The sequence below is a fragment of the Schistocerca serialis genome, chromosome 4 (assembly GCF_023864345.2).
Source record: "Schistocerca serialis cubense isolate TAMUIC-IGC-003099 chromosome 4, iqSchSeri2.2, whole genome shotgun sequence".
Classification (NCBI taxonomy): Eukaryota; Metazoa; Arthropoda; class Insecta; order Orthoptera; family Acrididae; genus Schistocerca; species Schistocerca serialis.
The window spans coordinates 825802941-825825493 of record NC_064641.1 but is presented as its reverse complement, the minus strand read 5'-3'; the positions used below and the strand labels follow the sequence as shown (position 1 = coordinate 825825493).

Here is a 22553-nt window from a genome sequence, read left to right as displayed (position 1 = left end):
TTGTTTATGTGTACCGAGGTCAAGAGTGGTCCTATTACACTTCCCTGGGGCACCCTTGAAGATACCATTTTCTCTGATGAACATTCACCACCCAGAGCAATAGGCTGTATGACTATGCACAGCTCAATACTTTCATAATAAGCCTTTCCATGGTACACATAATTTCTTCAGTGTCTTCAAATTGGGTTTGTTTAGGACTTTTGCGATGTAGTTTCTGACTAAACAGAGCCTTGATAAATCAGATGAGATGGTTAACATATAAAATTTATATATTCTACAGATGAATATGATAAGAATATTATCTATAATTGATAACCAAACATCTTACAGAAGCCCTTTGGGGATCTTGGGAGTCTTATATCTCGTACCAATACATTTACTCTCTAATGGTATCTATAGTTAATAATAAAAGTGAATTTAAGATGAACTATGGAATTCACAGCTACAGTACTAGAATCAAAAATGATTTTCATACAGACCGTGCATCCCCATCTAGGGTTCAGAAAGAAACTGTATGACCCAGTGCAAAAGTCTTTAATAGCCAGTGGCAGTCATGGAGTAGGAAACTGAAAATAATTTGACAGAATATTTGGACTTAATTATGCAGTTTCCACTGATACTTATGTTTAAACTTTTTCAGTATACAAGCAATAGGTAGTGTTCACTGTCGGCTGCTGTGGCCGAGCAGTTCTAGGCGCTTCAGTCCAGAACCGCGCTGCTGCTACAGTCACAGGTTCGAATCCTATCTTGGGCATGGATCTGTGTGATGTCCTTAGGTTAGTTAGGTTTCAGTAGTTCTAAGTCTAGGGGACTGATGACCTCAGATGTTAAGCCCCATACTGCTTAGAGCCATCTGAACCATCATCTAGTGTTCACTGAACTCAGAAAATTTATATGAAAGATTAGTATGAAGTAGCAGATAAAAATAGCAGCTCCGTAATCTAAATATAATTTCCATAATTATATCAAGACTAGTCATAATTTGTTGTCAGTAGACTTTACCAAAATAATGTTCGGTGGCTGCTGTTTTTGCCTCTTAGTCTATAACTTGAATTCTACCATATTTCTGAGAAGACTCCTTCATACATTACAAGTTTTATGAGCCCTGAAAAAATTCATATCATAATACACCTCTTGAAGGTGTCACTAGGAAAGTGATACTTTTGAAATCAAGAGCTCAAAGATAGCTCAGAGATTAAGAATAAAAATGAGTTATATGCGTGTGTTTAGTGAAGTTGGAAGTCTACGTTTTTATTTCTGATTTTTGTGTGTGTGTGTGTGTGTGTGTGTGTGTGTGTGTGTGTGTGTGTGTGTGTGTGTGTGTGTTTGAGAGAGAGAGAGAGAGAGAGAGAGAGAGAGAGAGAGAGAGAGAGAGAGAGACAGCAGATTGCACTCAACACAGTACTCAGTGAAGAAGACGGAATTTACACAAACAGTGCAAACTGTGTTGTTTAAAGATACTGTGTAGTTCTTAACTTAACAGGTAAAAATGAGTTACCTAGCACTGTGTATTCGCATAGGATGTTTTCTATTTGCTGAGTGAGCTATCAGGACACACATTGAGAAGGCATTTCAGATCCCTGGCAGCCACCCAGATTTAGGCTTTCAGTGGTTTTCCTACACCAGTTAAAGCAAATGTCAGGATGGTTTATTTGAGAAAGACACAGCCAGTTCCTCCACCATCCCAGCTTGTGCTCTGTCTTTAATGACCTCTCAATTGATAGGACTTGGACCCTAATCTGTCTTTGTTCTTCTTTTAATTGTTTGTGGTTTTAATTACAACTCTATCTGCATTCATATGCTGAAAATCAAGATGAAATGCAATTTTACAGGTCCTGTCTATTGTGTTATATTGATGACAAATTAAAAAAAATTAAATACGCAGTTGAATCCACACCTTTAGAATAAAACAAAATTTCTTCAGAGGAAAATATTTGAATGTTCTCATCTGCAAGATGTGTAGTTATAATTGTACAAGACAGTAGGGAGTGAAAAATTGCAAAATAAGCCAACATCCTCATCTTCAGGTTGACGCAATGAAAGATACTTCTTTGATTAAAACATGCAGAACACAACTTCTTGAGTAGTTTATCTAATGTTGACTTTATTTTACCATATTATTGACTGATCTCAAGGAATTTTACAACAGGTTATTTTTTCTTGCTTGAAATAACGTGATGCATTGTAAGATTAAGATTTGAAATGTTTACCGCAGACCTGCTTTACATCTACATCTATGTACATACTCTGCAAACCCCTGTGAAGTTTACAGGAGGGTACTTCTCACTGTCACCACATACTAGGGTTTCTTCCATATGTGTAGGGAGTATAGGGTGAAAAGCTACTTAAGTGCTTTTGTATGGTCTGTAAATAATCTAATCTTGTCTCTGCATTGCCTGTAGGAGTGATATGTAAGGGCTGTAGTATCTTCCTCACTTAACACTGTTTCTCCAAACTTTGTAAGTAGGCTTTAGTGAAATAGCATAGCCAGCTCTGGTTTTTTCCATGTTTTTGTGATGCTTTCCTTTGTATACAATCGAAATCTCCAGATAGTCGTCTTAGGTATGTGTCCCACTCACTTGAGCAATAGTCTAAGATGGGTTGCACTAGTGTCTTATTGGCAGTCTTCTTTGTAGGTTGACTGCATTTTCTTAAGTTCCTATCAATGAACTGAAGTCTGTCACCTACTTTAACACTACTATCTACCACTCAATTCTTCCACAGTACACTGAGTGGTAGTTTTACTTAGTCCATTATTTGTGTAGCACCCGGAATTCTCTGTGATCATATTAGAGCTTTCCTTAAATATGTAGGAAGTGAAAGATGTCAGCTGTGATTCACAACCTGACAACCAAGGACTACTACATTCTTAACTTTAGTCAGGTGCACAACTTTTAGCTTTCCAAAATTTTTTAATAGTGCCACAGTTGCGTTTAACACTTCAAGCATATTTTGATATAAAATTTCAATACTAGTACTCATAACATCTGTACATTGATGATGACTTTGTTTTTAGTTATGCAAGTAAACAATTTAAAGATTATCAGAGATTGGCTAAATCACACAACCTGGGCTCTTCATAATTTTCTCTACTGCTGAAGTCATGGCGATGAAAAAGTACTAACGGCTGCATTACCATTAACTAAACTAGTATTTAGCTTTGCTTCCTGTCACTGGTTTGACCTAATGTAATATTCATGCTATAGGACTGATACCACCCATACTCATTACTATTAAATGAAACTGAATCAAAAATTACCTTGACATAAAACGGTAATAGTAATCTGCGCTGAACATGAAGTACTGTGAAAATCTCAGTTGAGAGCCAATGGTCTCTTGATCTTGAGCACAATTGTGACTCCATTTGTTTCCAAGTGCAGTTACCATTACCACGTATCACAAAGCAACTTTTCAACAAATTTAATTTTAGAGTAAAGAGTACAGCAAAGCCTTCCCTACAGCATCATGTCACAGTCAGTCAAACCATTGATGCTGAGTGAAATACTCAACACCAATTCAGATAATAACAAATAAATATTATTTCATACAGCTTTCTCATCATGACTTTTATTGAACATATCTGAGCTGTTGAGCATCAGTTCCTTAAGATTTTTCTGCGTGTTACTGTGTTCTGACAACATACATAGTTATATTACGGTACTATCAAAAATGCACTCATGTAGATTATATATTTACAGCCTTGGAATGCGTCATGATGGGCCGCTAGCAGATAATGACTGTGATCCGGGTAGCTACATAATGTCTCCCACACTTGGAAGTGGTAAAATTACATGGTCTCCTTGCAGCCAGCGCTACTTGGAAGCTTTTTTAGAGTAAGATATTCAGTAAAAAATAAGAAAGTTATAACTATTTCCTGCATTTTGTCCTATCTAGAGAATTAAAATGACATTTTAGGGCTCTATTTCAGGACTCCCCAGGCAGAGTGTTTGTTGGATTACAGCACAGCCTCAGGGCCCTTGGACCATAATGCTGAGAGAATTCTTCCAGGAGAGCGATTTGATGCTGATGTTCAATGTAAGATTAACAATGTTCCATAGCATAATTTACTAACAAGGGAACCTCCCCATCGCACCCCCCTCAGATTTAGTTATAAGTTGGCACAGTGGATAGGCCTTGATAAACTGAACACAGATCAATTGAGAAAACAGGAAGAAGTTGTGTGGAACTGTGAAAAAATAAGCAAAATATACAAACTGAGTAGTCCACGAGTCGCATAGGCAACATCATGGACAAAGTGAGCTCAGGAGCATCGTGGTCCCATGGTAGCGTGAGCAGCTGCTGAACGAGAGGTCCTTGGTTCAAAGCGTCCTTCGAGTGAAAATTTTATTTTCTTTATTTTTGCATAGTTATTATCTGTCCGTTCGTTCATTGACGTCTTTGTTCACTGTAATAAGTCTAGTGTCTGTGTTTTGCGACCACATCGCAAAACCGTGCAATTAGTAGACGAAAGGACGTGCCTCTCCAATTGGAACCGAAAACATTTGATCGCAAGGTCATAGGTCAACCGATTCCTCCACAGGAAAACACATCTGATATATTCAATATGACACTGGTGACGGCATGTGCGTCACATGACAGGAATATGTTGTCGACCCACCTAACTTGTACACTTGGTGAAGGGGTAGAAAGATTCTTCTACTTTGCCCGATTTAGGTTTTCTTGTGGATGTGATAATCACTCCCAAAAAAGTGATGAAAACATAAGAGTTTGTCAGATAAACTGAAAATAAAAGATTAAACTTTTCACTCAATGGAAGATTTGAACCAAGGACCTTTCGTTCCGCAGCTGCTCACGTTATCACAAGACCACGGCGCTCCTGCGTTCTTAGTGTCCTTGACGTTGCCTATCTTGCCATGAACTACTCAGTTTGTATATTTTGCTTATTTTTTCACAGTTCCACACAACTTCTTCCTGCTTTCTCAATTGATCTGTTTTCAGTTTTTCAAGACCTATCCACTGTGCCAACTTATAACTAAATCTGAGGGGGGGTGCGATGGGGAGGTTCCCTTGTAAGGTAACATAAGTTTTTCCATTATTACCACAATGACAAAAATTTTGTCTCTTATTCACAGCAAAATCGGTGAACATGTAAGTTACCAGTACTGGAACCTGGACTTTATCCAAGTTCAAATGTTGTTAAATACCATACATCAGGATTTTTTCCAGTATCTGTCCAGTCTTATAATATCTGTTGTCTATGAGACTCTGCTTCATCCTCTCTCTGCAACTTGCTTCAGCCTTCCTTTCTTTCTTGTAAGTTCATTTGTTTTTATTCAACATTTTTTTTTCTTCTCTTACCCTTATGTCCTCATTCTCACATCATCCTCTTTATTTTTGGGATATAATCTATCTCTCATCTCATGTTCATCTTTCTTTCAAATCCTCTCTCACCTAGAGTAATTCTTCTATTTTTCTGTTACAGTTTTTCTTCACATCACTGCCCATTATCTGTGAACACTCCTCATACAGTATTTGTTTATTAACTTTCAAGCTGTTTACATAAATTTAACATATTGTACCTGTTTAAGTACAGTTGTACTGGCCTGTACATAATGGCATAATTACATGTTTATACAGGCAAAGAGTCTTTTCAGTTAAATATTTGGTAATTAGGTTAAATGTAGTGTACTATTCATAATTACTATGCACAGTATGCATGAAGTACTTGTAACAATCCTAGTGTTAATTCAGCACAATAGGAATGTGCAATTGCAAACACCCTTTCACTGGATTTCTGTCTTCATTTCTGATTTCACCCATCACATGTATACTACTGCAATTTGAATTGCTGTATTAATCAAATTTTTGTCATTTGATGTCACTTCTGCTAAAGTACTATTAACATCCTGTTTGGAATTTATATTTAATATTTACTGTTTAGCTATTTAAAGAGTAGTGTGTTTAATGAATGAATTTAATTAAGAATGAAACAAAGCACACAAATCCAGTAATTGCCACAGAGATAGAAAATGATAGAGTGCTATTATTGTTTTTAAAATTATAGCAGACAAGTGTAACTGCCAAATGTTCCTTAGGAAGTCATCATTCATCGCAACGTCTTTCAATGAACGAAGGTGACGCGTTAGTTTTCATGGGCGTGTGATCATCTAGTTCTTCTGTGCAACAGCTTAAGTCACCTATCTCGGATTGAATAGAAGTGCATGCCTGATGGTGTAGTTGTCTACAATGATAAGTAAAGTTACTTTTGATCGCCTGTAGTGATCTTCTCATTAAGAGTTGGCCCAACAATTAGTCTCATTGGAAGTGATGTGGTCTAAGCCTAACTTACTCTTAACTGAGCAGACCATAAAAATTATGGCTTTACAGTCATCAGGCTGAGTATTACACTTACAGCAGTCATTTCAGTGTTTAGTGGAGCATCTGTCATGCGAATAATAATAATGGTTAATTTAATACAAGGCTGTCACGGCAAATAATTACACACAATGTGGTTGCTGCAGATGATAATTCAGATGCTCCTTTTTGTTGTGTTATCACATATGTTGCCTTCTGAGTGGTAATTTGATGATTCCAAAGATAACAGATGTAACCACAGAAAACACACAAAGCTCACAAGAGGATAATAACTTCACACCCAGTTCACAATAACTTTGAATTTATTATCAATAATGACACCGATTTGGCAGTCCTGTGCATTCACACCTCACCCTCTTCTGTTCATCTAACAGAACAATGTTGAACAATACTCAAGAATTGGTCAAACAAAGATTTTGTAAGCAACCTATTACATGCATGAACTATTGTGTCTTAGGATTCTTCCAGTAAATCTGAGACTGGCACCTGCCTTCCTCACACTTAAATTTATGTGTTCATTTTACTTTAAGTAACTCTGGACAGAAACTTCTAAATATTTTCAGGTTGTGACTGATTCCAGTAACTACAAATTGTTTATCAGATCCTTTCGTCTGTTTACAACCCCCACATTACATTTATTTACGTTAAGGGCCAGATGCCAATTTTTAAATGAGGCACTGATTATCTGCTTGTGTCTCTGCATGAAAAAAGATTGGCATAAGATGGAGCCAACTTGACTCCTGTGAACACACATCCGATCTGTTTGTATGTAATCGCTGAAAGATGAAGCAGTTCCTTTCATGTCGTTATTTAATTGTAATTTGATTTTGAAAATTCACTTGCTGCGAACACTTACTCATGTGACAGGTATGCTTAAATATGGGCATGGCAGCATTCATGCTGTGAAACAACCATTGGAAGATATCTGCAGGGATCTGCACTGTCAACGTGACCGTTACACTTGGACATCTCATCCAGCACTTGAAGGAACACCATGTGGCAGGAACAAGGTACGAATACACAGTGTTAATTAGGTACACACTTAAGTGTTTAGTTGGATTTTTGCAATATTGCTGTGGCCATAGATGTGACTAACTATATTAAAATAGAAGTGTCCGCCTTCGTAGCTGAGTGGTCAGCATAAATGGCTCCCATGTGGAGGGCCCAGATTTGATTCTCCATACTGCCAAGGATTTTTTGTCTTGGTGGGAGGACTGATGAAAGGTGCACTCAGCCTCATGATTCCAACTGAGGAGATACTTGAACGAGAAGTAGTAGCTCCACAGTCTGAAAGCAATGTGCTGACCACAAGCCCCTCCATACCACATTCAAATGATGCCACAAGGCAGAGGATAACACAGCTGCCAGTCTACATCCCTTGGGCCCTCATGGCCTGGATGCAGAGCTCGTAAAAAAGAGTGACACCATATCCAAAAAGCTAGCACAATTTCCTGATATGTTACTTGGGTCTATGTGCAATCTACCATTCATATGCTGAGATATTGTCTTTCCAATTTTTGTTTGTTGTTTCCAATATGGAATGACTAACATTAGCAAAACTTTCTTCTGAATTGACCCAGGCAAACTGTGCACCTGGGGATGTGCAGTACTCAAGCACAGCATGACCCAAGAGTCTGCTATACCATATGAAATATTTAGATTATCCCAACCAGCACTGATTTTCCTGATCTCTGAGGTTTTGCACTTCCTCTACATCATATCTTCTCATCCAGTGATCCTCCAAGACTCATTGCACATTAGCCTGATATCCAAAGATTCTTTTTCCCATTACTGCTTGCTAAATTTGTTTATTTACATTTCATTTTACTTATTTTCTCCCGTAGCTGCCTCATTCTCTCTCAACACATTGTAATCTGTTGCTCTGCTGTTATTTACTTTATGTCCCTATTAGCTGAAATAGGAGCTGCATGAGGTGTGATCAAAATGTAATGGGAGTTTTTGTTTTTCTTAAATAATCTTTATTTATTATTCAACATCAACTTTGTCCCCTTCAAAGTAAGCCCCCTCAGATATAATACACTTGTGTCAGCACTTTTTCCAGTCTTGGAAGCACTTCTGGAACTTACTTTTTGTTACAGTGTTCATCTCCTTTAATGATTCTGTTATCATCTCATCAGTGGTGACAAAACAATGTCCTTTCATGGTTCTCTTCAGTCTTGGGAATAGAAAGAAGTCGCAGGGGCCATGTCCAGCAAATACAGTAGCTGAGGCAACATAATGGTTTTCTTTCGTTACCAAAAAGTCATGAACAAGAAATGGTGCAGGAACAGGAGCATTATTGTGATGAAATTTCCACAGGTGGTTCTGCCACAATTCTGGTCATTTTCTTCAGACTACTTCATGCAAACAGCACATAACTTCCAGGTAATATTCCTTATTGTCTGTAGGACCATATGTAATAGAAGAAAACAATGAGAAGAACCTTCACATGTGATTGCACTTCTCGATTTTTTTTTTTCTTTTTTTTTTTCCCAGGCAGTTTCCATGGGAATGACTGGCCTGGTTTCAATGTCATACCTGTATACCCATCTTTCGTCACCTGTTATAACCAGCTTCGAAAGCTCTGGATTGTTACTGACTTTAATTTAGCAATTCCTGAGTGATGTTCATGTGATGTCACTTTTGGTCAAAATTCAACAATTTTTTAACAAACTTTGCTCCTACACGTTTCATGCCCAAAAAAAAAAAAACTGGTTGGCATGAGCCAAAGGGTATGCTAATATCATCAGCAATCTCTCTGATGGTGATTTTGCAGAACCGTCAGAAATTGATGTGTTAAGGTGTTGAGGATGATTGCCATTTTCAACATCTTCTTGATCCTCTTTGAAAAGTTTATGCTACTTTTAAACTCTTATATTACTCATAGCAGATTTTCCAAAAGCCACAGTTAACGTTTCAAATGTGGTGCTGCACTTTATTTCATTTTCAAGCAAAATTTAATACAAATTCTTTGATCCATCCTTTTTGAAAGTAAAAATTCGCCAAGCATTTGCAAACAAATATAGCATTTTTGATTGTTGACAACAGTTGAAAATGCAAACATACATCAGGAACATGTGTACCAACTAGATGAAAAAAATTTTGAAAATCAGATTTATAAAGCCTATGAAATTAAAAATTTGCATTGCTTTTGATCACACTTCCTCATATGTCTAAGTATTGGTCAGTCCATTTGTCTCCTGGTAAATATAACGCATTTCTGATTGAAATCAGATTCATAATAAGATGAAGATTATTCTACTGAATAACTGTCAGCTTTGACACATATATATTCAGTTAGTGTAGATTAGAAAAGAATGATTCATATGAATCCCAACCCAGATAACAAGCCAAACAATGTACCAGCAATAAGTGCTGCCAAGATAGTGGGATACAGAGAAGCCAAGCAAGGAGTGTATTGTGTGATTAGAATGGGCAGTGTTACACTATTTTTGTCAGCAAAGAGGCATACAATGAAATGATAATCTGAAAGATAGTGTCAGTGTGTCCCGCTGATGTCAAGTTGTGCAACATCAATTTGTGAGGGAGTTTCAGTGGGGCAGAATACTGTGACATTTTGGCTCACACAGGGAATGCTATTACAACACTGATTTGTGTATGGAGCCATTGGGTAGAAGAGCTGTACATAATAAGAAGCAGTTACTGAACCATGTGATGTGACTGTGACTGCAGCATAGGATGACCACACTCTTGTCCATACACCCATTGGAGACTGTAAAGCTTCATCCACAGTGTGGATTTGACACTAGATTACTGCAACAGTTGGAAACCTCTCTGTGTTGGTGTTTGACACTGTCAGTTTAAAGTGGGACTTTCCTGCCAAATTCCTTTCCATTAATGTCTATTGTCCAGCATCAAGACATGCAGTGGGCAGATAGCAATGGACATACGTATACCATTGCTGTCAAGCTGGTTGTCAAAACTTTATGTTTTTGGATTGTAGGATCTCATTGTTCAGCAAGCACACGCTGAAGCAAATATGCTGTTTGACTGAATGCTTCAGATTTCTGCCTATTTTTGACGAGTACCGTATTTACTCGAATCTAAGCCGCACTCGAATCTAAGCCGCACCTGAAAAATGAGACTCGAAATAAAGGAAAAAAAAATTTCCCGAATCTAAGCCGCACCTGAAATTTGAGACTCGAAATTCAAGGGGAGAGAAAAGTTTTAGGCCGCACCTCCAAATCGAAACAAAGTTGGTCCATTGTAATATGAGACACAATTTAGGTCGAATGAATGACGATATAGCTACAGTAGTTTGTTTCGGGTCGTAAGCTTAGCAGTTAAGCTTTACCACGTAGCCATTGCTATGCGTCAGGCGCTCCGTCCGTATTTATACGGGTACCCTTCCTTTTTCACGTGCTTCGTCTGGTTTGAATCGATTGCTTATTTTGCTTTGATCTGATAAATGCCGTTTTCTTTGTTATAGGTGTTTGCGTCACTCTTAAGCTGAAAATGCATTACTGCACTGTGTCATGCATTGTTTGTCGCATTCTGATAGTGCGTGTTTACAGCCTGTCGCTGCTCGCGGCATGGCTTGCTTTTGTGCGCGCTACCGCCGCGTACAATTAAAAACGAAAGAGGAATCGTCTCATTAGCGAAACAATGGCAAGAGACTGCTATTTGTTGATAACTGCTGCTTTCTTTGATAATGATCGACAAGAATCAAGTAATAGACTGCGTATGATAGAACATGTTCTGAACGAGAGTTAGGCGAAAATTTTTCTCCGTTTGAAAATCTTTGCGGCCACTTCTTTATTACATCAAATTCTGCACAGAAATTAGAGTCATCTTAGATTTAAAAATCTAGTCACTTGCCGTGCTTCATTTCTGACTGTATCACTATTAGGCATAAGAATAATACGAATATAAACATGACACGATGCGTATATTCTTCCGCGTTTGCTGTTGTCTCACTCTAGTTTCGTAGTTTATTAGGCAGACAGGATTTAAATGAGATAGCAGCAAACACGAAAGAATACATGGCAAAATGTTTATATTCGTATTATTCTTATGGTGAAGAGAATACTGTATGTGATTCAAATTTCATCAGGTTCCTATTAGCAACCATCTCTTCTCACAGATACGAAAAAAATTCAGAACGTAGAGTTGGCCATATTGACAAACATCCCAAACAGTCTTGCCAGTCAGATTTTCGTAGTACACTGAAACTGTGCACCATTCGAAGATGAACGATACTGCTTTTGTATTTACTTCGTTGGATAATGTATGAAAATGCAGTGGTCGAAACTCGCGGCGGAGAAAAAAAGCTCGTCTTCCACTTTTTTTAAAAAAAATTATTTACTGACGCAGAGGTTTTGGCGCCAGTATTTATCTTTGTACCTACAAAGCATGCCTGCGTAGCGCTACATATATTCGACGGCAGAAGTTAGTTGTGGCGGCACGTACCAACATTTTTCATAACTTCCGCTTGCGTTGCACTCGATTCTAAGCCGCAGGCGGTTTTTTGGATTACGAAAACCGGAAAAAAGTGCGGCTTAGATTCGAGTAAATACGGTAAGGGCTGGAGTGAGACACTTGGTGGACAAAGCAAGGAAGACAGTCAGTGGGGAAATGTAATTTACTTCTCTCCCCAGCCATTATTGTTGCTGCTCCCAAGTTTTGGTTAATAACAATCTACTGTGCAAATAGAAAAGAATTATGTGGGGATTAATAATACAGGAGTTAGCTGTAATGCTTATAGGCAACTGAATCATTCATCTACATGGAACTCTTGTATAAACAAATGTCTGCTCCAAGGTTACTACATATACACGTGCTCTGCCATTGGTAATTGTTTGCATTGCTCACGCATCTTGTGCCGTAAGACTACTGAAAGTAGGCCTTAATTATTTATTAGGTATTTCATTGTAAATCGAGTAAAAATGGAACTCTCATACATGCTAAAGCATCGAATTTCTTAATGTTCTTTGCTCATTGCTGTGCTTCATTTTTAGTAAACTTACTCCCAAATTAAAATTTTTGTAAATATGCATAGAAAAAAGTAGTTTTTCAGAGGGAGATATGGAGGAAGTTTTGGTAGTCCCCAGGGCCATAGGATCTCCCTACTATGGTTCCAGGCATCACAATGATAAACATGTATGATATGTCAATTAAAATTCAAGAGAGCAGCTATAACCAATTCCTTTTTTGTCTGATATTTTTTCTGTGAAATGGTCATCCATCTTCTGAATCAAATGACTGATTATATACCCCTAACACCTGTCTTATAAGCCTATGGACTTTGCCAATATGCACTTGACAAACAGTCAACGGAATGTCGCTCATATAACAGATGTACCTCGCTGGCATGCACTCTGTGTGGACTTCTTTGTCACAAATTCCACGTATAGCCTTATGTAATATCAACAGGGAACCTGTAGCATTGTTTTTTATGAGCCAACTACAGAAATACTCGCATTCTACACCCTATCCATAGATGCCAACAATATGAATAAGTAAATTCTTCACCAGAAGGCTGCCGTCTTTAATTTGGACAGTATGTCTAGTACTGCACTTTGGATCATACCTTAAAAACAATGGCACAGTGCTCATTGGCATGGGTCGCAATTTTATAAGATGAGATTCAAGGTCCATTGATTCAGATGGCTGGGTATTATGCAGCCATAATATTAAGAGACGAAAAGAATTTATATGACTGCACTCCTGAAAATTCATTACACCGATAAAACTTGGTGATAACTGTGATACATTCTGGTTCTTTTCGGATATTCCACAATGTGCCATATTTGAGAAGGATAATTCCAGCCACATGTGGAGCAGGGTGTGCAAACCTGCTTTTGAGAAGATGTATGACTTTATCTAGCACGGATGATCACCTGACATGTGGCCTATTAAAAATGTATAGGATATGATTGGACAGAAATTTGTCATGATACTCCAGGGGGCAGAGCTAATGCTTTGTGGGGTTACAAACAAACCACATGGAAGGCATGGGTGGCTATCCTGCAGGAGAGCATATCCAGGAACTCTGTGATTCTATACCATAGCACAGGGGTTCCCAACAAAATTTTCTCGAGGACCCCCCATCGAGCATGATTGGTACCTTGTCATATCACAGTATCAAGTACCTAAAAAAGCCAAATTAAGAGTCTTTTTATACGTTTTCTATTTTTGGTACTTAGAAAAACATTGACATATTCATTATTGAAAAAATATTGATCTTAAAACTTTTTCAATTTAGCCATCATTGTTATTGTTACATTTTTGATTATTGCTCAAAATCTTTGCCTTCAAATCTGGGTGTTTAGTATTTATTTTTCAAACTCTACTATTTTAATATAGAATATTGAATATGTAAACAACATTGTTAAAGCACTGGCAATAAATTAACAAGGGGCCGATTGTCGTCTGAAATGCGAGTTTCTGTGTAAAGTGACTGTCAGTTGTCAGCTGCAAAGAGGAAGTGCACACAGTCTAATGGCATACAGCACAACTATTTGCCTCTGACTAATTCTAGTTTCGCGCTAGAGTGTGCTACTGTAGTTGGCTCTAGGAAGACGCTAGATGCAGAAGTTAGCGTTCGCTAAAGCTCTGCTCATGCAGCAAGCAGCCAAAACAAAAAATCTGTTATCATACGAAATATATTTAATATATTTTTTATTCTAATAGCATCTTGTGAACCCCTCTGGCATAGCTGCGGTCTGCGGACCACCTGTTGGGAACCACTGCCATAGCATGTAGATATTCTGACTGCAGGAAATCCATGAGTGAAACTAGTTACTTAAAAATAGCTTGTACTTTCGACAAAAAGTGTAACTGATTCAACACAATAAAACAGATATTTTCCTGAACAGTTGCAGAGCTCCTAATTCATCATGGATAAAAGGATGTGGTCAGTGTATTTTTAACTAACTGCAGGACTCAGTAACTGTAACTGGTGCTACAGTTCAATAAAACTGTAATTTATTTGGGATGTATGCATTAGTTTGGAACTTAAGCTGAGTTATGCAGTTAAGATGGCAACTTCCCAGACGCTTACCCAAGTAGCAGCTATATTTCCAATCATTTTTGTTAGTTTTTTCTTGAAAGAAGGGAAAATCAGTTGACTATGCATTTTCTATCAAACATGACCTTGCATTTTTTTGTGCCACTTGAACATTTTTACTATTTATTTTTAAAGATGCAACCATCAGTATTCTCTTCATACACAAAATGGAAAAAAAAAGGTTCATAAACTAATTGGTTGGAGGGAATAGTCTTCTATAAATCTTGATTAAAACTCTCTCCGAGATCAGGGCTAAAGAATGGACCCTTTACTTTAATGGACAGTGCTGTTACTGCATTTATCAACTCTTTAGCCAACCAGTGTTTCTTTCCAACTTCATGAATGGAATCTGCATTAGATACTCTTCTGTACTAAGCAATTTATGTTTCACAACTATAGTCACAAATCAAGTCATCCTGCTTTCACATTATTTCTCAGGATAAAAACAGCCAAATGAATGTGTTACTGGAAACTGTGGAATTACACTTTCTTGTAGTAAGTAGTTTCAGAGGTCATACTACCCTTGGTCTGACTAAATTGACTTCTTGTTCAAACTTTGGAGGGAAATTCCATTTTGATGCAATGTCATCCTAATACGGAACCTGGCATGGAAATCCATCAAATATATTCTATAATGATATTGTCTACAGTCTGTGCTCTTGACATCTGTTGTAGCACTCGGTCAGGCAATCTTGATACAACTCCTTAGCAGAACCTCTGTACTGTGGTTTACATGTTTCCTCATGCCCATGCAAATTAACCCCAATGAATTAAAATGGAATCACTTACTCTACAATATTAGTGACAAGCTATACATTACAAAGTGGAAGGCACATGTATAAAACTGTTTCAAAATAAGAAGGAAGAAAGGAAGGAAGGGAGATTAGGGTTTACACCCCACCCACATCAAGTTCATTAGAGATGAAGCACCAGGTCAGATTATTTCTACAATCAAGAAGGAAATTGGCCATTCCCTTTCAAAGGAACCATCTCGGCATTTGCCTGGAGTGATCTAGGGAAGTCATGGAAAACCTAAAATCTGGAGGGCCAGACATGGATTTGAACCATCGTTGCCCCCGTTTGCAAGTCCTGTGTGCTAACCACTGCACCATCAGTATAAGAAACAAGATTATACATGTTTTGAGAGATTGCAGGAATGAAGCTAATGATGGACCTACAGTTCCAAATGTTCAGTTCACAAAAACTGATGTTAGCAGGATGACATGAGATGGCACAGATAGTGCAGCGATTGTTAGAATCAACAACATTTTCCTGAACAGCATATTTCACATAACAGTGTGGCTCAGGCAGCCACTGGCCAAGTTTGGCAACAGCCATTTGTTAGATGGATAGTAGGCAGATGCACAGATGGGGCATAAGGATTGATAAGAGTACTGAGTGGGTTGAGACAGTGACAGATTATCAATTTGGAGGGGGTGAGAAGAATATTTCTCACTTCATGGGATAACAAGAGATGATTGCATGTATAATAGAGGCATTCACTTGTGGATGAGCAAGAAATGTACAAGGAATACAGTCTGTAGTTGTTGTTAATCTGCTAAGAATATTTTCCAGAAGGTCAGCAGCTGCTTTTGATGTGCCTATCTGATGTGCAATAGTCCTAGTATTCAATTAATAATGATCTGTGCTAATAGACATTTACAAAAAAAAAAAAATAATAATAATAAATAAATAATATGAGTTGAGGTTTGAGCTTTTACAGCTTGCAAAGTAAGTAGTAAGTTAGATGAAATTTTTATTTACTTTTGGTATATCCTATAGGAACACTAAGCATACAATTATACATTTCTATTTATTATTCCATGACATGCTTTTAAGGCACAGTCTTTAATGTTCAAAGAGAAAAAGTTCACACCTTCTACCATCTGCACTTAACTCATTAAGTAAAAAAGCATGTACTACAAGAGAATCAGTAATTTCAGAACCCAAGTCGCATTTGAGGCTATGTACTTCTAAATGTAATGAAGTGTAGTTTTTTGAGAGCTACAATTTCTTTCCAAGTAGCAGTAGAAACAGCTGATGTGATGGGTTTGAACAATTATGCACCACTTGAGGGTATATAATAAAACATATTTTTGTGAGTCCAACTGGTTACATTACAGCAAATTAGTAACATATCATATGACAGTTCTCAATAGTACATCGATGTTAGTGAATGCCCATGCACACTTGGTTCAAGACATCATTAACACACAGATGATCATTAAAACTGCTTCATTATAACATCAACATTTCTATCACAATCGCTCTATCACAGCTACACAGACTGATAAGTTGCATAATTTACAGGTATTATGTATGACCTTTAGCCACTGGTATGAAACGTTCTGCCCTGATGCAAATGATTATTATGCACACGCATGAAGTCCTCTTTTAAACAGTATCCCACAAAAACACCTCTCAGTCAACAGTGTATAGTCACGTTTAGAGCTTAAAGAAGTAACATGGGAAAGTTCTGATACTTCTACAATATTGCCACTCAGTCTTACTTCCACTGATGCTAAGACAAGGAGTTATTTTCGGAGGTCAATATCTTCCCATACATTGCCCATACTCTCCATTGTATTATTATCACAATATTGTACCATATTGAGCAATTATGGACTATAGTTAACAGTTCTTGACTTGCTGCTTAACGACATTGCAATAATTAGCCAACTATAGCATCAAAAGTTTGAATCACCATTTCACCCATTATATGAATATTGAGAATGATGCACAGTACTGAAACAGTCTCCTGACAACACTCTACTGTCTCCAAATCACACTCTTACATTACATTAATGCATAGCCAAATGTAACATTTCATAAATTACTTTGTAATGCTGCATTATTCAGAACAAAATTGTCGTCTTCTAATTAAGTGTTTGTTAGCATTTTGTCTCACTTTATTATACTACATATGATTCTTGAAAACTGTGTGGAGCAGGAACAATGGAATGAGTAAAGATAACTACTACCATAGATTGGCTGGGTAGTGGTTATGCATTTAAAAAAAAAGATGATGATGATCAGCTTATGAATTTATGTTGTCCTTTTATTCTTAACACATGCATGTGCTCCAACTTGGTTCCATTAAACCATATAGTAGCTGTAGCTGGAGAAAAAACTGATGCTCAATCATGATTGTTTTTCCATGTAAATAAAAACTGGCAATTTTAATGACATTGCAGTGGTGCCGCAGTGGTCGATGCATCACTAGAGGACTGTCAGCTATCCAAGCAGGCTTCTTTGCAAATCAGCAAGTTGATGGTGGTTGGAGTGAATGGTCTCCATACTCTGAGTGTGCATCAGGTTGCCTGTTGGGAGATGATGGCCTACTAAGCACAGGAAGCACAGGGATTCGAGTATCGACAAGACGCTGCAACAATCCAAGGTACTACATATGTGATGGAGATGATTACTTCCTTTTTTGGCACAGAAAGATTTTTTTTTCAAAGAAACACAATAAAGTGTAACAAACATAGTTACACATTTGGGTTATGGAAACATTTCACTTTTTATGCTCATTCTCAAAAACTTAAAATTAGCTTGATGGTCATATTTTCCATTGGGATGTCCAACACACTTCAGTATTATATAATTAGGTACACTTTGGAGGGAAAATAGTAAATGATAATTAAATTTGTAGGTAAACAAACATACCATACCATACAATTCTTCATTTTTCCCCTGCATAAACTGTCATTAACCATGCTAATGAGGACAGCCAATATGATTTGGTAGGTGTGTAATACCTAAGCAGCTAATGAAGTTGCCATCACCAGATGCTCTGAGAGGTAGATACCTTAGCATATGAACAGCATTTGTTTTATACTCACTTTCTCAGCCACATGTAACTGAAAATCGTCAGCAACAGGGAACTAGGGAACTTTGGAGCTCTTTTGGATGCAGTGATAGTGATTCAACTTTGGCAATAACAATAGACACAGTTAGTATGCCTCATCAGTGACTATGACCCACAGAAGAATGCAGGTTTCCTATGTATAAAATGAGTTAACTTGTGTCTAAGTTCATTGAGGCACACATACATACATACTTTGAACCTTTATAGTCCTAACTAAAATTAATGTATCAGGCATACTAGGCTTGAGATGACGAAATTATACAGACTGGCAGATGAGCAGCCAGAAGCCTCTAACATTTTTGACGACTAAGAGTGTGTGAAGTGTATGTGCAAACTTCCCACTTCTCTTACACGAGTTGACTTACTTGGTGTACACAGCCGATCTTCTTCTCTGAATAGCCGGCTTCTGGAACCTCTACAAACTTCTTCTCCGAAGAATGATGCTAGTCACAGGAACTTCACACTTCTCACATAAACAATTGACTTCCTGTAAGTCACCCACGTCGTCTCACATCAGAAACAATTAAGTTACATTTACAACAGAGTTGGCTTGATAACCACTACTCGATTATACAGGAATCATACACATGTCTTGCCTCTAGCAAGTTCAAGTTAAAAGTTACTTAAAAGTCTTCTCAACTAAAATGTTCTTTTGTCACTAACAATAGTCACAGTTATAAAATAGCACAGAATAACACAGAAGTTCCTTGGTTCTGCCGTGTGCTTTCATTACAACTTCCATTGTGCGACCAATAAGTACTTGTTGGTGCTGTTCGACCGCCGTGTCTACCGTCTTTTCATGATAAACTTTGGATCTGCACACACAGACAGGTGACGCACAGTAGATAGGGTTCCTTCCCCCACTCACATCTAAAATTTCGTGTGTTCGAGACGGTGGAAGGTTGAGGGGTTCTAGAATTTACGTGGAAGTTCTCAAAACACTACAATCCTTACACTAGAAATGACATTAATACCTTAATTCCCAGCTACAGCTATAGTGATCCAGAAGCTGGTTGACTCTAAGGTTGTGATCGTGGTGCTGAAGTGACATATTTATGTAACAAGCATTTGGTCATCATGGAGTTACAGGCAGCTGTTGGTAGGTATATTTTTTGTTTTTATTTTTTTTTAAAAGAGGTGGAGCCCCTAACACCCACACCGGCATGATGGCCAACACAAAAGGTCTACTGCCATCTCTGCATAAGGTTTAGTTCTCACTAAAGTGAGGTCTCACAGGGTTTGGGTACTGTGATGTTTGCGTACATTTGGTTAAGGTTAACCATTAATATGTGCTCATCTGGAGATAAATTGGGTCAAAAGTTGAATGAATGGTAGTGGTTTGAAGGGGACAGGGAAAAAAGTGCCAAGGCAAGAACCAAGGGAAGAAACTTCTTCTTGGCTTGTAAGAGCAGAAATGGTTTTCTCACTGCCTGCACCAGGTCATGCAAGGGTAGGCTTTGTTAGTAGTGGGTATCATGCAGGTCGATACATTTGATGTTGTGCGGTGGTGTTACTCAGTGGCTGTTGCTGGCTGTCAGTGTTGGCTTCTCAGTCAGCATCAACAAACCTGTAGCAGTTAGGTTCACCATCATTTTGTGTCCGATAGGTCATGTATCCAATTCACAGCATAGGGTACTGTTGGCAGTTTGTTTGCGAGTTAGTGTGCGAGCTTGTCGGTTTCCCTGCTGTAGCCTGTTGGTCAGCTTTAATAGCAGCTGGCATATCCAGTCAATGTTGCTGATTTGTAGGGGCTTGCTGGGGTTGTCGCTTGTGGGTGTATGTTAGCTCGCCATAGGTGGTTATGCCCTAGCTAGTAGCATCTTTGGCCACTTATGCTTCCATCTATGGTTGTGATCATAGTTTCCCAGAGGGAGGATGAAAGGATTGTTCGAGTGTCTCGAGTTCCTGTATAGTCATGTGGTGTGTCTTTTGAATACCTTCTTGAGGGTTTCAAGGCAGTATTCATTTTGAAGAGCCATGGTGCGTGTGTAGCATTGCTAATGATGCGTAGCACTTTGTTCTGTATGATTTACAGGTGTGTAGGAGCTGCTTATCCCCAAATGGGAGCTGCATACATAATCAGAGGTCTAATCAGTGTCGTGTATATGGACTTCAACACCCTCCTATTAGGGCAGTTCCCTTTTGAGCACTGGGTAGAATTGTTTGAGTCTCGCTTGTGCTCTGTTGGCAAAGTATTCAGTGTGGTCCCCCACATGTAAGTTCCCAGTCCAGCCAGACACTGAGATATCTGACTTAATCTCTGAAACGTATTGGGCATGCATGTAGTATTACCTGTAGACTGTGTTGATGTTTGTGAAGTAGCTTCGCTCTGTGTGTGATCAGAACTGCTTCGCACTTGTCGATGTTTACTTTAATATGCCATCATTCAAAACAAGGCTTGGCAATTCTGAGAGCTGTCTGTACCTGTGAATTTATGTTCAACGGTTTCCAGTCGTGCACAGGCATGGCTGTGTCATCCACGTACATGGCTAACATCGTGTTTTGTGTTGCTGGAAAGTCATTAATGTAGAGGTTCATCAAGATGGGCCCAAGATGCTTCTCTGGGGTACTGCAGCTTGGATAATAGGATTGTATGAGACGTACAAGTCTGTTGGGGACACCAGCATCACTTAGTTTGCGTATAAGGCTGCTGTGCCAGAGACAGTCAAAAGCTTTTTTGATGTTCTGGATCACAGCCCCTGTGACTTTGTTCGTGTTTTACCTGTGTGTTGTATGTTTGACTACACAGAGGAGTAGTTGTGTTGTTGAGGGGGATGCCTAAAGCCAAACTGCTCCAGTCTTAGGGTGACATTGGTGATGCGGTGCCTAGTGATGCGTTTTATTATTAACTTCTCAACAATCTTGCTGAACGAGCACAGCAGACTGATGGGTCAGTAATTTTGTGGGATGGAGTGATCTTTCTCTGGCTTTCTGAAAATCAGGAGCTTGGCCATCTTCCAAAAGTCAGAGAAGTGTTGCTGTTCAAATATGGCATTCATTACGTGTGCAAGGTATTCTACGGCTCTATCTGTGAACTACTGGAAGACATGGTTTTGAATGCCACTGGGTCCAGGGGCTTTCATAACGTTGGTACACCTGATAGCTGATTTCATTGCAAGTGGGCTGAGCTACAAGTCATGTAACCTCCTGTTCCATTTCAAGTGTGAATACTCTATCTGAAGGAGCCAGATTCGGCACGAAAGATGCTGCAAGTGTTGTGGCCATAAGCTCTGCCTTCTCCTTCGTGGAGTAAGCTAGGCCATCTAGTCCTTGTAGAGTGGGAATGTAATGTTTCTCCCTGATGATGTGACTGGCTAGCTTCCACATGGCAGGACAAGAGTTTCTGGCCCCATTGCTCATTTCAAAATGTTTGTATTTCTCTCGTAGTATATCCTGGAGTCTGTTGACATGCAGTGTGCAGAATGGGAACCTGGTACGCTGCCAATATTTCTTGAGGTGGTTCCTCAATGAGCTAAGGCCCAGGATTTCCTGGGGCAGAGCTGTCGAGTGCTGTTGTATGTGAAATGGTATCAGTCACTGTGCCTCGGATGCCAGTAGTAAGAGCCTCCCCCACCTCATCAATTTGTTGGATGTTGTTAATTTTGTGGGTGTCTGGACTATGACTATCAAACATTTCTTTGAAAAGGGTCCAATTCGCGAACTTGTAGTTCAGTATTCTGCGTGGTTCTGCATCCTGCAGTGTTGTTTCTGTGTTTAGTATTACAGGCATGTGGTCTGAGTCCAGATCATTTTCCAGGTTGAGTGTGCATGTGATGTCCTCGATGAGGGCTATGTCTGACATGTCTGGCCTGAGGACCTGTGCTAGCACATACATGGTGACATCTGGCCCAAATATAATGTAGTTTTGGCCTACTGCATGATTGTATAGTTTCTAGCTGTTGGAGGTATGTATTCATGAATTCCAGTCAGGGTGTTTCGTGTTTAGATCTCCAGCAGTGATAACCTGCGGTGCTATGTTGATAACTGTGCTGATATGTTGAGTTACTATGTTTTTAGGAGGGTTGTACAGTGATACCAGTGTGGTGTTGGCTCTGTTGAACTTAACCCTGACAGCCATAGCCTTTAGTTTCTCAAGTGCAGGGAGCTCGATGTTCATGAGCTCTACGTCTTTGTGTACAATGATGGCTGTACCACCCCCCTTCCTGCCATCTGCACAGTCGGTACGATAAATGCAATAACATGAGATGTTTAGTTGTTTGTGAGGCGTAAGCACTGCTTTGTTGATTAGGATGATTCGGATACCCTTTTGCTCCACGAACACAACCATTTCGGTTCTTTTGTTTGCAATCCCGTTTGGCA

The 22553-nt window shown here is 38.7% G+C and overlaps 1 protein-coding gene across 1 annotated transcript in view; it reads left to right on the top strand.

The window, feature by feature from the left end:
• Positions 1 to 22553, top strand: part of LOC126474975 (A disintegrin and metalloproteinase with thrombospondin motifs adt-1-like) — a 151848-nt gene that overhangs the window by 57001 nt on the left and 72294 nt on the right. Inside the window, exons 6-9 of the mRNA XM_050102498.1 lie at positions 3699 to 3833; positions 3929 to 4035; positions 7204 to 7346; positions 17560 to 17762. Of these exons, the coding sequence (XP_049958455.1) occupies positions 3699 to 3833; positions 3929 to 4035; positions 7204 to 7346; positions 17560 to 17762 (588 nt within the window). The remainder of the gene's footprint in view (positions 1 to 3698; positions 3834 to 3928; positions 4036 to 7203; positions 7347 to 17559; positions 17763 to 22553) is intronic.